This window comes from Diuraphis noxia, unplaced genomic scaffold, assembly GCF_037042655.1.
Source record: "Diuraphis noxia isolate RWA-SAM2 unplaced genomic scaffold, SU_Dnox_SAM2 contig0004, whole genome shotgun sequence".
Lineage (NCBI taxonomy): Eukaryota > Metazoa > Arthropoda > Insecta > Hemiptera > Aphididae > Diuraphis > Diuraphis noxia.
The window spans coordinates 21,879,760-21,895,725 of record NW_028301714.1 but is presented as its reverse complement, the minus strand read 5'-3'; the positions used below and the strand labels follow the sequence as shown (position 1 = coordinate 21,895,725).

The 15,966-nt window shown below is 26.3% G+C and overlaps 2 protein-coding genes across 7 annotated transcripts; one reads left to right on the top strand and one right to left on the bottom strand.

Moving 5' to 3' along the window:
* Positions 1 to 78: 78 nt before the first annotated feature.
* Mlf (myeloid leukemia factor) lies at positions 79 to 6,393 on the bottom strand. Of its 2 annotated transcripts, XM_089226804.1 has the most exons (6): positions 5,649 to 6,289; positions 4,700 to 4,949; positions 4,427 to 4,628; positions 3,715 to 3,802; positions 2,758 to 2,835; positions 79 to 242 (listed from the first exon to the last, which is right to left on the bottom strand). In XM_089226804.1, the coding sequence occupies exons 1-6, from the start codon at positions 5,699 to 5,701 to the stop codon at positions 140 to 142; spliced, it is 774 nt and encodes a 257-aa protein (XP_089082930.1). In that variant the 5' UTR covers positions 5,702 to 6,289; the 3' UTR covers positions 79 to 139. The 2 variants fall into 2 exon arrangements, with proteins under 2 accessions (XP_089082930.1, XP_089082931.1); XM_089226805.1 differs by lacking the exon at positions 2,758 to 2,835 and having other exon boundaries at positions 5,649 to 6,393.
* A 1,600-nt stretch (positions 6,394 to 7,993) lies between these two features.
* On the top strand, positions 7,994 to 9,707 carry LOC107161493 (mitochondrial coenzyme A diphosphatase NUDT8). 5 transcript variants are annotated; one of them, XM_089226809.1, is made up of 3 exons: positions 7,994 to 8,572; positions 8,648 to 8,697; positions 8,769 to 9,707. In XM_089226809.1, the coding sequence occupies exons 1-3, from the start codon at positions 8,218 to 8,220 to the stop codon at positions 8,781 to 8,783; spliced, it is 420 nt and encodes a 139-aa protein (XP_089082935.1). In that variant the 5' UTR covers positions 7,994 to 8,217; the 3' UTR covers positions 8,784 to 9,707. The 5 variants fall into 5 exon arrangements, with proteins under 5 accessions (XP_089082935.1, XP_015363413.2, XP_089082933.1 ...); XM_015507927.2 differs by having other exon boundaries at positions 8,648 to 8,702; XM_089226807.1 differs by having other exon boundaries at positions 8,648 to 9,707.
* The last annotated feature ends 6,259 nt before the right edge of the window (positions 9,708 to 15,966 follow it).

The window sequence follows — 15,966 nt, the reverse complement described above, 5'->3', positions numbered from 1 at the left end:
TTTAATTTTAAACTTTTTCACATCCATTTCTTAAAATCGTTTTATGGAACACAGCTTGAAAATGAATTTGTGACAATAAAAAAACATAAAACTATATTATTTAATTAATGAAGATTTAAAATTGAAATGCTAGTTTAATTTAAGCATCATTTACAGGATGTTGTTCAATCTTTTTAGGTGTCCGCTGCTTAGCTGCACGTTTTCTTCCTTGATCTTGATGACCTTCCACAGCTAACACCTCACTGCAAAACAAAATATATTTATAATTAAGTTTAAATAAATATAAATAATTATTTCATTAAAAAAATACTATTATTAATTGATTCAAAAATTAATGTATCAAGACATTTCACAACTTATGAAGTACACACAACATTCATGAAAGTTATTATCTATATCTTGCACACTTCTAAATATGTATACATATATAAATAGATGTAAATTAAAAATATTTATATACAAATTCTTGGCTATTTTCAAAGAATTTTAATATGACCCAAATGGAGAGAATATTTAACAAATGGGAAATCAACCAATTTTTAAATTATTATGGCAAACTATGACTCGAGATGTAGTAATAAATGGAAAAATAAAATATTGTATAGTAGATTTATCATGGTTAGGTGAATCACCAAATATGTCAACCCTCTTTTTATTTATCATTAACACAATTTATCAAAATGGTATTTTAAGAATTTTTAAATTCACTTGGACTATATTTTTAAATTCTTGATATTATGCATCACTCACATACGTTACACCCGCATGTGTTGTCTCCGTCTTACAAGTGCGTAACATTGCAAAAACTGTTTCGCGTGGGAAAGAACCGAGAAAGCTACAATTTAACTAAGAAACGAAATTTTCTCTACATAAAAAGGAGAATTTTGTCTGTGCAATATCATATTTATTTTTTCGATATCAGAACTACAAAAAAAGTTATTCATGCTTAAAAAACACAAAATTAATGTATTATGAAACAATAAGAATTTTTTTCGTATAAGTGATATCGAAAAAATAAAAACGATATTGCACAGACAAAATTCTCCTTTTAATGTGGTGAAAATTTCGTTTCTTAGTTATAACTGTAGCTTTCTCGGTTCTTTCTTGCGCGAAACAGTTTTTGCAATGTTATGCACTTGTAAGACGGAGACAACACATGAGGGTGAACATCCTCTTAAAGAATATCCGTGAACAAAATTTTTTGATTTCAAATGAGAATTTTTAAACTAAAATTATACAGTAGATAATTTTTTTGAAAATTTTGAAGTATCAGAATCAATAAGTAGTTTTAATATTATTTAAATTTTACTCTATACCTTCGACACAAGCTATGCTTACGGAAGGTATATAATTTTTTATTCAATTGTATGTATTTAATTGTATGTATAATATAATAAAAAAAAATGTATACAAATAACTTAGAAATTGTTGAAATAATGTGCATAATATTATTACGTATATGAATTGATAAAAACAACATTTGATGTAAATTTCCAGTTTCTAGGGTTATTCATTATTTAAAAAATAATAACATCAGTATTCAGTACTAGAAAATTTGAGTGATTCCAATGTTGTAATATTAAAATGCTAATAAAAATTTTATTTGACTTTCTGGTAGATATTTTTTATTTGATAAAAGTAGTCAAAGTCATGTAGAATCTTATATTGAATTTTCAAATCTTAGGTAAAGATAAATTTTTATTTATTTTAACTTTAAATGCTTATTAAAAAATTATGACTATGTATATTCAATATTCTTTAACTACCATTGTGAAAATATATAAGGAGCCTTGAATTAAACTTTTAAGCTTTTTTGCTAAACCAATAAAATTTTAAAGTCATTTATAAGACAAAAAAAACTAAAAAATTTAAAATTTAAAAACTCCTATAAATGACTTCAAAATATTTAAAAAATGTTATCAAGAATAGAAAATTTCATAATTTGACCAACCTAATGCACCAACTAGATACACTTTCTAATCTGAAAAGCTAATGAAGTTGACAATCAGAGCATTATTTGGACAACATATTATGTACACAGACACACAAAAAAAAGATATTGTAAAACAATACATTCATCATTATTCTCAGAATCTAAAAGTAGAATTTGTAACCTATAGGCATAATTGAAAGAACCAAAAATAATTAAAAACATGCTCAAATAAAAACTTCATTTAAATTTTAACTCACCTGACAAAACTGTCTTATGATTTTTAATACTACCAGTAGCATAGTGAATAATTTTTAAACTTAACTACTTAAGCAAGACAAAAAATTAAGTATGCAACTACCAACATAATTTTTACAGCAAATAACAATAGTCATATTATATTAAATGGTTTTGTATTTTTTTATTGTTATATCTTTATCAGTTATGACAAATGGTCATTGTCTAGGAAAACCTTCTTTAGAAGTACTCAGCACACCACTGAGTTATATACTTTAATCTTTATTATATAATATATTTAAAAACTAAATTATGTATATTACCTATAGATAATGTTATTATTTTATACACAATAAAGCAATAATTACTAACCTTTTAGTATTAAATATAAACTAAACAAAAAACATATTTAATTTATTTATGTAAGCGAATACAACTTAACATATAATGAATATCCTAACAATATTTACTATTAGTATTAAAAACTAACTAACACAAATTCTAATAAAAAAAACATGTTTATCAGGCCTATATTTTGTAAATAATAAATTTATTTTAAATAACAAATTAATTATAATTACTACACATACCTGTTACGTGATGTTGAAGGAGTAGGGGAAGGTAATGCCTTGAGATGTTTTTTTAAAGGAACTGAAGAATTTTGAATTCTAATGAAACAGAAAAATCAAACAAAAAAATAATAATAATATTACTTGTGTGCAAACAAAATCAACTAATATCAATGTGTCTAAAAATATAGACGTTTCAACATCTAAATTCTTAAAAGGCAAAACTAAATAATAGTGCAGTAAATAACATAAACATAGATCAAACATAAACTCCATGAGATAAGGCATTCATTTCTCAATGATTAAATAAACGTTTAAATAAATTATCTAACCATGCTAGTATTTATAAACCAAATTTTAAAAAATAAAGTGCTCTGCTATATATAAGGTATTAAGCTTAAATGCATACCAGTGGTGGCATACCTACTATACCTCATAACTGATGACTGTGTACTGATTCAGTATCATGTCTTAATTTTAAATTCAATGACTAGTATTAAAAGAAAAAGAATTTGGAGTGGAGATGATTCGACCAATATTTCTCACTAAATATTTGTAATTTATTTATCAAATAAAAATATGGAGGGATGAATAATTGTTACCAAAAATAATGCAGCCAATCATAATATCTATATTATGATATATTATAAACTGTTATTATAAGTTAAAGTTCATGAAATTCCATAGGACGGTTTAAATATGTTTATAGTATCAGTAGCTTAAATTAATCTTATACTTAGTCCCACAAGAGAATATGCGGGGGAGTTACAAGCAGAATGAGCAACACCCAGTAGACTGGCCCAATTAATAATACAGCCAAATCCCTTCAAAGTGTTTTGATATCTGCTTGTTTGTATTAAACATCTAATCATAAGCTATTCACTTTTTTTTTACTAAATTCATTTGATTCTAATAACATTAACTAACATCTAATATTTATTTAAAAAATAATATAAAATAAAATATAATAATACATACCTATGAGTATAGGGCAAGTAACGACTACGATGAGAATTCAAGTTTTGAGCTTTGTTGCGCCATTCATTGTTGAACTCCTCAGCTTCATCTAAAAATTAAAATGTTCAAGTTAAGTCTTAATTTTAAAATAGAATATTGAATAATAATGTATAACAGCATTATTATTAAAAAATAAATAATATAAATCACAAATACAGAAGTGTAAATAAATCATTCATTGGTTCAGTATTAATTAAAATATTATATTTAATGAAGTTTGCTGTCTTTTGATCATGCTTTCATTTTAATAGATTAAATAATAGCATTAAACAATTAAACATTTTAAACTTTAGATAATTAGAGAAAATGAACATGGAGTAGATAAATTGTATTATCAGAAACACAAAAGAATTAAATTTGACTATAATTAATGTAAAGAGTACTACTTAGTAATGGAATAAAATAATAATTAAACAGAGACAATGATGTAATTTTGCCATACAGTGGAATTTAGATATTTAAGAAACGTAATAAGTTTATAGAAATACTGTATGGTATTTTGAATAGCAAATAGTAACAATAAACTATATTCACAATTAGTTTAAAGATGTTCATACAATTATCTGCTTTAGCCTAGTACAAAAAAAAAATAGGGCTATCGTGCTTAAGAAAATATTAATAAATAATATCTAGCAGTTATGATTAGCTTTATTTGTTTTTTCACTATACTAACTATCATCCAAGTTAATATATTCTTGGTTTTCTTCTTGGTCTCCAGAATATACATTTTGTTGACGTTCAACAATGTGTGCACGGTCTCCAATATGATGCCCAATAGCCAACTTCTTAACACCTGTCCTTGAATCACTAACAGCTTTTTTTGTCTCTTTTACCCCTCCTGGACCGGTACGAGTAGAAGTGGAAGCTTTATAAATCTAGGAAATATTTTAAATGAAAACAGATAAACAAAACATATTTTACATAATATTTTATGATTATGAAGTACTTGTGGCTGGCCATTTGGGCCATTTGATGAGTATGACATAAATGTACTGCTACTGCTGCTGAATGATTGGCCTGGGTGATTACCACTGACCATCATATTCATAGAATTATTCATATTATTCATCATGGAACCAAAATTTCCAAACATTCCGCCACCAAATGGCATCATCATACCATTGGATCCAGACATTGGATCAGGAAATCCTCCAAAAAATGAATTCATCATTTGGTCCATTTGCTGCATTGAATTTCTGAATGAAATAAAATAGATAATAAATTATTTATGAAGATGTATGAAAATATTTTATTAATTTTGAATCATAGAATTGATTAAACAATGATCATAGTAACATAATATTGTAATGCTTTTCATGGAAACTGATCATTTATTTTGTTTTGCTGTTTTTCAATTGATGATAAATGTCTATGCTTAATGACAAGTTGCAATAAAATATATTAATTAATAGTTTACTGAACACTAAAACTAAATGGACCATTTATGTGCTACTGTAACTAATGTTATATGAATTTCTTTATCATTAGGTTACAATAGATTGATTAAATATTTAGTGATTGTTTATGACACACAGCACAAGTCTTTTAAACTTAGTGCTATACAGTATTAGATAAAAATATTTTACAACATGTATATATATGAAACTAAAGAGCAAATTTATAACCTATGTAGTGATATTATTACTAAATAATAGTCAATTATAATTACAGAACCAAATACAATGTAGGTATAGTTTAAAAATTAATACACTGAAAGAATGATTTACAAAATGGTAGTTAAAGTAAATCTTCTATAGTACCACTTTGACTTTCAAGTTGGCCCCATATCCTAATGTTACTATTCTATAGAAACCTACTTCCCCATTTTCCAACAATAAAACAACAATATATCATACAAATAACAAAAAGTATTATCTATAATGCATTATACATACCTGTATGGATTATCGTTTCCAAACATGTCGGTCATCAACGCATTGGGAAACATGTTAGATTCGTTGAAAAAAATCAACTTCTATTTAAAAATTGTCAAGTTGATTGTAGTTTCAAATTGATGCTCCTAACGTTAGTGTATTTTGATTCAGTGTATATGACAAAACGCGAAAAATTTTACAAGTATAGATATTCTGAATTCTAGTACGTAACAAGGCTGCTAGATATTATTACGATCACAATACAGAATTCGCAAGCTTAAACCTTTATTGAAAATTAGAAAATGATGGATATCAAGCAGTAATAGAACAATGAACTGAATGAACAGCGATCAGCGATGAGCGAATGACAATGAGTAATGAGATAATCAAAACTGAATGGTTTAACTATTTTGATTTTCACTTTTCAGTTCTCCAATAATTAATGTCACTACCACAACTTACTTTACTTACTAATATGTATATTGTATATTAAATTGGTTGTTGTGGTTGTACACCTTGTACCTCAAAGTAATTTCTAGTAAAATCGAGAACTTTCTTCATATAATCAGTGTGACCACAAATGGGATGCTAAAATAATTTATGATAACCCAAAATAGACAAATAAACAAGATTAAACCACAGTATAGACATGGAACAATCTGGTATAGACACAGAACAATATGGAATTTATAGACCACGGATTTATAGACACTCGATCAGCAGGCTGTGCGGGTTTACGTAGGGACCATAGACCTTATACTAGTATAAGCTGGCGGCATTAACGCCATTAACCACGTCCTGTATCCTGTAATCAAGTAATCTACGTAATCCCGTAACTAAACAGTCCTTTTCAGGATGAAACAATCATTTTTTTATTCTAATGATTAAGTTTTAAGAAGGCGCTACACCCACATGTGTTCTCTGTTTTACAAACGGATGCAGGTGTAGTGCCCTCTTAATGTAATATATTATTTTTTATTTTTATTTTACTTTTTTGTTTCTATTTTCATTGATTAAATAAAATTTATTCTAACAAAATTTATAATTTGTTTGTTCTTTAAACCTAGTATTCTATTCCAAATTCAATATCCTGTTATTACATAAGCCATTAATTAAAGTATTTTAATATTTTTTTCATTAGAGTTTTTAATTAAATACAGGGCCAGCGCTACCTTTTGCGAGGGCCTGTGCAAAACCTATTTAATTTATTTAACCATTAAAGCAATAATTATAGTTATCTATAATTTATAGACTATATGTGTAATTAAAAACGAAAAATTATCAAAAATACAAGTCCAAATAAAACAATTTTATTATTAATTAAATTTAACATATTAAGGAGTTAAGCTCTTCCAAAATGTTGACCCTAGTTACATCTATGATGTTTAATGGTATTAAAAAATACTTTAGCGAAATAGCGATTATCAATTTTCAACTATTTAATGATTACTTTTAAACGTATGTGTAATACGTCAACTTACATATTATACGAGTAAACAGACAACTTCCAAAAAATATATTAAGGTATACAAAGGTTTTGTAATTTTACCGCACCACGTTACTTTTCAAAATATCATACATATTTAATATAATATTACTTATAATATAAGTAGAATATTATTCTTGTTTTATTTTATTGCAAGATTTCTATACAAAATATATTTAAGCACGAGGCCCTGGAAAAATGCCCCGTTTTGCCTCCCTCTAACGCCGGCCCTGATTAAATAATTTATTTTACATTTTAATGCTAAAAGCTAAAACATTCAAACTTAGTAAAATTACTAAGTATTGTACAAATACTACAAATATCGTTTTGTGCCTTGTGGTAATCAAATAGCAATGTACAGCGGTAATATTGATATGATATATTTAATTGATAACGTATGCCACGCCCTCCCGGAGACCGTGTTCAAGGCATGATTAAAGATATCTTTAATCATGGTTCAAGGCCACAGTCACCCGATTTTGCCAATACACACAGTGTCGTACTCCTGATAATACTTAGGCGTCAAATACAACTCAAATAGTCAAAAAATGTCAATAATATGACAATTTTATTTTTGCCAATGCCAATTCCTATTGCAGTATTGACTATATATGCATTATTGCATTATGCAATGTTGCCATTAATTAGTAATAAGTGTTTTTATTACATGTTCAATAATTTGTAAGCGTAATAAATTGTTAAAATGACCTTTAATATGAAAAAATACAATTTAGATTTTAGTTAACTCTATAAAGGGTTCATACCAAAAGTCACTTATTGTTTAATTATATTGTTTTGTATTGTAATGTTCATATTTTTTATGTATTTAAAGATTAATTATATCAATAATAATAGGTAGTACAAACTACAAATGGTGAGTTTTCCTTTCCCAAGTGCATACTATGTGTTATATATTCAATAATTTATCTTTACATTATGTTAATAACAAATATGTAGAATGAGAATATTAATATACTATGTTTAAAAATTTTCTTTTAAAATGTATCATATAATTTACTTTAATATTTTTTTGGCCAAAAATAAATTAAATTGAAAATAAAAGTTCAATACACTAAAATAATTTAAAATACTAAATATATTATAATGCAGTCTTTTCAATTAATATATTATTCAAAGTATTCAAGATTCTTATTAAATACTTATTCAGCTAGAACTGTACATTTTAATTTTCATGATATGTTTTCCAAAGAAAACTCATTAAAATCTGTGAAATGTTTTAAATCTCTATGTCCTAAGCTGAATATTGATGGTAAACGCCAAGCTGCTGTTCTTATTCCGTTATGCATTGTTAAAGATGAAATATCCTTATTGTATACATTAAGGACCAATAATTTAAAAAGAAATAGTGGTCAAGTATCATTTCCTGGTGGTATGCGTGAAACAGATGAACAACTACAAGATACAGCATTAAGAGAATCTTGTGAAGAACTTGGAATAAGTAAAACCAGTATTGATATTTGGGGAAGTGGTAGATTTATTATTTCTAAAGACATAGCAATTATGCCATTTTTAGGAAATATTGGTGTTATAGAACCAGAGAAATTAAATATTTCCATTGAAGAAGTACAGTATGCATTTGCTGTTCCCTTAAAACATTTTTGTGATCCAGCTAATTGTAAATATACATATTTCAGAAAACCGCCAAATAAATTAATGATGATTCCAGTATACACAAATGAATATAAAAGAATATGGGGAATGACTGCTTATATGACTTGGTTGGTATTAAAATCCATTATACCAGATAAGTTTGATCAAAAACTTTCTTCATAATTATATAGAAGTTGAAAAGTATGATAATTGTTTTATCTTTGATAGTTACCATTTTAAGTCTTATATTATGAGGACGTCATACCCGCTAATGTTTTACTAACACATAACATATCAAATGTATAGCCAGCAGTTCCAATTTCTTCTTATTAATTTTAATACTAGAATGAATTGAATGAATTGGCTAGTTATAACATTTAAATGTAAGAATATTATCTATGTTTTTTCTATGGTTTTTTACAATATTTAAATTTTTAATTTAATTACAAGCATTTTCAAATATTAATATTTTGCATAATCATACAACTCATTTTAAAATTTAAAAAAAACCATAAGGATAATAGTTAATGTTTTTACATTTAAATTTAATAATACGTCAATTCACTCTAATATTTAAGCTAACAACAGAAAATTACTACTGCTGGATACATTTTGATGTGTTATGCAACACTGAAACAGTAATAAAGATACAACACATGCAGTTACGAAATTCTCTTGGTTTAGTATCTAATGAGTAGTGAAAATAATGTATTAAAATATTTTTATAATTTACTATTATATAAAACCCTATTTTTAGTAATGTGAAATAATTACTTGATGTTTGTTGTTAAAATTATGATTAAATGTATAAGTAAGTAAATAAATTGTGATACAAAATTTTAAAATCTATTTGCAATAAATTTATAGTAAATTTTTTCTAAATAAATTCAATTTTATATTTTATATGTTAAGTTAATAATTGTTATGAATGTAATTCTAATAATGAATAATACATTAATACACAATTTATATGCATGTATTTATTTAGTTGTTGTTTTATTTCATAATTGTTATAAACCTAAAATGATGTAAACTATAAAGTAAGCAAAAAGCAAATACATCAAAAAGTTAGAAATCAATAATAATGAGATGACAATATAAGAATTTTTAAATCCCATAGGTCTTTCTTCAAGAAAAAGTAATTATATTAAATGTTTATTATTATTACATTGTAGTGGCTAATGATCAATGTTTGTTTAATTATCTGTAGATAATTATAAGGAATATTTATCAAATTCTAAAAAGGATAATCTATTAATATAATAAAGATTAGTACCTACATACTAAATACAATATAATTATGTATTCACAAGTACCTGCGAATAATATTTTTAAATTACTACAAAATGTCTAAAAAAAAATAACTATTAAATATTTTTCTAGATTTTTGGTTACAGTATGAATTATTCATGAGAATCCATGTAAATAATTATCAATTCTCAAGATTACTTGGGATTGACTTTCCCACGTTTTAGATATTATTCCCTAATTCCTAAAAATGTCATGTGAAAAATTGTATTTTTCGATGTTTGGGGAAGTTAAAATCAATAATGTGGGAGTCAATCAAAATTCTTAAGCTTACGTCAAGAAAAATTCAAATCTGTTTTTATAATTCTTACTATCACTTTACTATATCAAACGATATTGAACACAATACACAAGAACACAACTAAAATAGTAAAATCCTATATTTGTACATCGCATTTCGCATATGTGGTTGTGGACGTTGTCGTTGTGGTATATGGCATGTAATTATTGTTCTGTGGACTGTGATGTTAAACAAAGAGAGAGAATAACTGAATAAAAGTATTGAATAGATAATATATACAATGCGCCTTGTTGGAAAATGCATGTTATGATAACAAGTTCTTGATTTCCAGCACGGTTTAAGATATACCTGCTTGTAATGCTTGTAAGCCCTACAACTTGACCACCAGCATCCTCGAGTAACATAATTGCTTTGATGACTAGCTTTTCCAAATCAATGCCTATTGGAAATAAAATATTGAAATTAAGAAAAAAAATTCAAATAGATGTACATCACCTTTAACTCGTCCTTTCAGTACAAGTCCATGATCAGCTTTATCAGCTTCTTTAAATCTTCTTTAACTTTATCGCCAAAATCTTCAAGACCAGAATATGTAAGGGTTCTACTATTTACAGCTATACTTGATCTTAAAAAAATTTCATCCAAAACAAGTATACCCTTTTTTTGATATTCTGTTTTCATAGAAAATTTCTTTTTAAATAATTTGAAAAAATTAATTTCAAAGCCACAACCAATTTGTACTGCCAATAAGTGTTTTCTTATTGTGTTCACACATGGAAGTGGTATTATGTTTTGTTTTCTTAAAAATTTGTATCTACTTGGTGATCTACATTATTTATAATCAATTAATGGTATCATTAATATTTAATATTGTTTTGAATTAATGAAAATGGTAAATTAGATAAAATGATTTACCTTATTTAGAACAGACACAACATCATCCAATTTTCACTATTCCTACGTCCTTTGGAATTTTTTGTTTTAGCTGCGGCAAAAATGTCTTTAATAAGTTCATCCTGTATATCATTTACACCAAAATTAGCTAATGACTCTTTTTAAGAAGTATCTGAAACATTTTGCATCTGAAGATGTACATCACTTAAAACATTTTTCAACCTTCTTAATTCTTGTATTTTTTTTTTTGTGTTAACTGTAAAATCTTAATGTGCTTTTCCTTTCTCGGAGAGTAATAACTTTCAACTGGTTTATTAGGTATGTTTTAACCTTAATAGCTTTTGCCTCATGGAATAATACAGTTTCTTACACAAATTACAAATACCACTAACAGAAACAAATACATTTATTAAAATCATAAAATGTATAACCACATCCTAAAATTAAATCACATATATAATCAAACTATTGTAGTATACTTTAATTCATTAGATGCAATGTGAATGCCATTCAAATGAAATGAATTGTGCATGCCAAAAACATTCAAGAGTTTCAATATATGGATCTGGACTAAATGTGGATTTAACTTTTTGAAAATCTCTTTTGTTAGTTAAACCAGGGCACACCTTCAAATTTTCAAAAGTAATTAACATATTTTTAAGATCCTCAAAAGTTTTTAATCCATAGATACTCAAAATGTTAGTCATATCAAATAGTTATCCATATAAATGAAAATATATATCAGAATCTGTAATGTAAGAGTATTAAATATTAATACATTCTAAGATAAGTTATACATCATGGTGTTGACGACATTTACAAAATAAAAAGACAAATTATTACCTTCAGAAATAACCAACTGTTTTTCAATTGAGAGACTGTAATTTGTACACCATATAAACTAAGTTTATAGAAAGAAATTATTTTTTTCTCTCCATTAAAATTAATATCAAAACACCATTTAGATGGAATATTTACTGATGATACATTTTCAAAAATCAATTTAAAAAATGTCATAACTTCATTGGCAAACTGTAATTATATACTGTAATAACGCAAAAATAAAAGAAAAGAAAAAGGAAAAGGTTAAGAGAGAGAGAGATGTTAAAAATAAAATTAATAATAATAATATTAATATAATATAATATTATTTAAATATAGTAATGTAATTATTTATTATTTATTTATGGGAGATGAATTGGTCTGAATAAATTGTAAGGCAAACACAAGGGACACAAGCCTTGAATGAATGCCTTAAATATATTTATAAGTTATTAATTATTTTTAGTTATCTTAACTTATGTCTTGTTGTTTTAAATTTGCGCAATTACCTTCATCCTGATCGTCGGAGGGTTCTCGAGGTCGTGATTCGAGAATGATCAAGTACACCGTAGTAATAAAATATTAATTATTAAATTATAAAAAATTTAATAAATACAATATTTTAATGTATAAAATTATATAAGTATATGATTATTGATGCCCATGCACCTTACCTTATTCGCAGCTGTCTTTGATATGCAGTTGACATAATAAAATAAATAAAGATTTTTTATTAAACACTCAGATTAAAGAAAAATAACACTGTTAAATTTTCGATTTTAAAAAAGAAACGGTCCAGCTGTCGCTCGCAATGTCTGGTGTTGAAAAGATTTTAGGTGCTCCTGCACTCTTGAAGTTGTTTTAGTGTTGGATGATGCTCATGCACTTAAGAGTGGTGCTCATGCACTTGAGAGTGGTGCTCATGCACTGATGAGAGGAGACGACTTGGTCAAGCCAGCCAGGGTCGCAGGCGGCTATATCAAAGGCCTCTGCGTTTCTAAAGATTTACCGTTATCCTTGGTCGCAGAGGTCCTCATTGGGCCATCCCTTGTCTCTGGCGGCACGCAGGCACACAAAATAGATCAAATGTGCGGCGACACATTGTCACAACTACGTCTGGGTTCCTACGTGACCAAACAATGCAGATCGTTCCTTCCATCAGTGATTAAATAAATTTATTGGGGTTTAATGGTTATTTGCTGGCGAAATCTTGACCGTTATTTATTTTATTTGATAACTAAGCAATTGTTGGGAACCCCTTGGCTGTAGTATTAAGAATAGTTAGCTATGTAAGCAGAATGCATTGTTCGACGCAATCGCCGGTTGATTTATGTTTTTCATAAGACAGTCGTGAAAGACCAGCGATTCCGCTAAGACAAGTGTATTATATAATTTTATTTTATAACGGTGTTTTCCTTAAATTAAATAAATAAATAACTTCTTAAAAACAAGTTGTTGTGTTGAATATTCCTAAAGTGAGAACTAACAAATAATTTAGTCAGCGCACAACACAATATACAATTATGATATGTGAGCATATCATTACAATACAAAAAACTTGTCTACATATACCTAGTTAATTATCAATAATTTAATAAATAGTTACCTCATGCATGCTGAATTTCATATGATTGAGAATCAGATGTATTTTCAAATTTGAAGTATGTATGATCATGTTTTATGCAATATACCCTATAGTTAGAAACAACTAAATCTTCATTGATTTTCAAAATTTTAACTGGTATTGCACCAGATTTAAGCTTTGGTCTTTTCAAACAAATCTAAAAATAATTGAAAAATATTAAAAGAAAGTTGAAGAGAAAATGAATCTTTGTCTGTAGTAAAATGTACTCACAGAATATTAACTCGCACCAACACTAGATTCACACGTTGTAACAATATCATCTGGATTAAAGTGAGTAGCACATATCCTTGAATTGTGGTTTAAATCCATATTTAGAGCTATTTCCCATTAATTTTATAAATTTTTAGGTACGCTAAATAAGGATGCATAAGAATTCTTATTAAGAATCTACAATCTTTGACACAACACTTTGGCATTATAACAGTTGGAGATTATAATAATTAAAAAGCATTAAATACTCTTAAGATAAATAAGTCAAGCCCACATTTACAAATTAAAATTATTCAATAACAATAAAATTAAAGTAATTGTAAATTTTTTTTTCGCGCCGGCGTTTTCTCAAATCTTTATTCTTAATCTTTTTATTTATATTAAGCTGCATATTACCATTCTGCACACGAAATAAAACCCATATGAAAATACAGCTTTCTCATTGGTTCTACATTTGACGGGATAAAATATTTAAAATATTTATTATTATTATCATTATTTTTTTTATTCTAATTTAATCTAATTCTTATTTAATTTAATCGAATTTATTACTATGTATGTATCTAATTAGTATGTATGCTATTTTTTTTTCGTCGAATAAATTATTATTGTTATCATTAGATAATTGAGAAAAATAAGAATATATAATCTCATGAATCTCTTAGGTTTTTTTTTATACTTTAATTTAAAACGAATTCTGAGATCATTGAAATTGCAATGCTTATAACTCGCATTAAAATAAAAATTTAAAAATATGACATCCATTACATTATTATCTTACTTTTAAATTCAATAACATTAAGTATAACAGAGTTTAGTGAATTATTAAGACCATACAATTTGCAGGTATTTTATGTATTTGTAAGATAGAGATGACAAATAATAATGCCTAATGGACATATTTTTCAACATTTGTATAAAAAGTAACACTATATCAAGTAATGAATTGGATGGTTTATTATTTGAATTAATATATTAAAAAAAGATCAATGATCAATTATATTAATGTAATCTAGACAAAAGATATTTAAATATTTTAAATATTTAATTCATAATTATGCAATAGAAATATTTATTATTTATTAATATTATTTTTGTTGGAGACTGGCTTTATAATATTATATATTAGTATATTAGAATTAATCTATTGTTAATCTTAATTTGTATTGTTTTGTAACTGTCAAGTGTCAAGTTACCTATCATAGTTGTATACTAGTGGCTTTAAAATAAAATAAAAATAGATTTTTATGTATCATGTAATAGATATATTAATTTTAATACCCCCTAATTGATAAATTAATGCGAAAAAATAGTTTTCAGTTTGCCGCTAGTGTTCTGTACAGTGGCGAACCCAGGGGGGTGGACCCCGGGTCCGGATCCCCCCCTTGGCTTATGTCATAGTTTTATTTTTATTTTTAAAAGTTTCCGTGAAATGTTCATCGAAACTTATTGATTAGATTGATTATTACTTATTAGCAAGGCTTAAGATAGAATGGTTGCACCACAGAATTGGTGATGCTAAACGAACTTGTATTTCGATGGTTTGTTTTTCAGTTTTCTATAACTACAGCTTTGTAGGGCTGTCTATAGGTATAAACAAATTACATAAACTTGGAAATTTGTTGATTATTAGGTTACAGAAGACATTGAAAGTGTAAATGAAGTTGTTGTACAAGATGAATCATTATTTAATTCAGTGCTGAGTCAAATTGGCTCCATTGCTCTACCAAAAGGATGGTTTTTTGATATATCAATGGTTGATAATAATTTTCCAGTTGCTGTAACATTCTATACTTTAAATAAATTTAATAACTGTAGCCAAAGGTATTTAGAAAAACAGTTGATTTTAAGCAAAGGCATGTATTTCATAAAAATTATTGATATTATAAATACACAATTTAAGAATTAAGATATATCTTAAATCGTTAATAACTTAATTGAATAGGTATTTGAATTTTGATTTTTGAATATTGATATTTGACATTAATTGTTGATAATTTGATATTATTGATAATGATATTCTTTGTAGTACCATGATAAATCACTAAAATGCAAAAGCGCTAACTGTTATTCTTGCTATGACAATATCGTTAATTTTAAGAGCACCAAAAAATTAGTTTCG

What these genes read in the sequence shown, in the direction of transcription:
- Mlf (XM_089226804.1), bottom strand. Translation starts at nt 5,701, where the DNA reads ATGTTTCCCAATGCGTTGATGACCGACATGTTTGGAAACGATAATCCA. An exon ending in TACTTGCCCTATACTCATAG is followed by an intron (nt 2,836 to 3,714) that starts GTATGTATTATT and finishes CTGTTTCATTAG; the next exon opens with AATTCAAAATTCTTCAGTTC. An exon ending in CCTTCAACATCACGTAACAG is followed by an intron (nt 243 to 2,757) that starts GTATGTGTAGTA and finishes TTTGTTTTGCAG; the next exon opens with TGAGGTGTTAGCTGTGGAAG.
- LOC107161493 (XM_089226806.1), top strand. Translation starts at nt 8,218, where the DNA reads ATGCAGTCTTTTCAATTAATATATTATTCAAAGTATTCAAGATTCTTA. An exon ending in ATTTCCATTGAAGAAGTACA is followed by an intron (nt 8,703 to 8,768) that starts GTATGCATTTGC and finishes TACATATTTCAG; the next exon opens with AAAACCGCCAAATAAATTAA.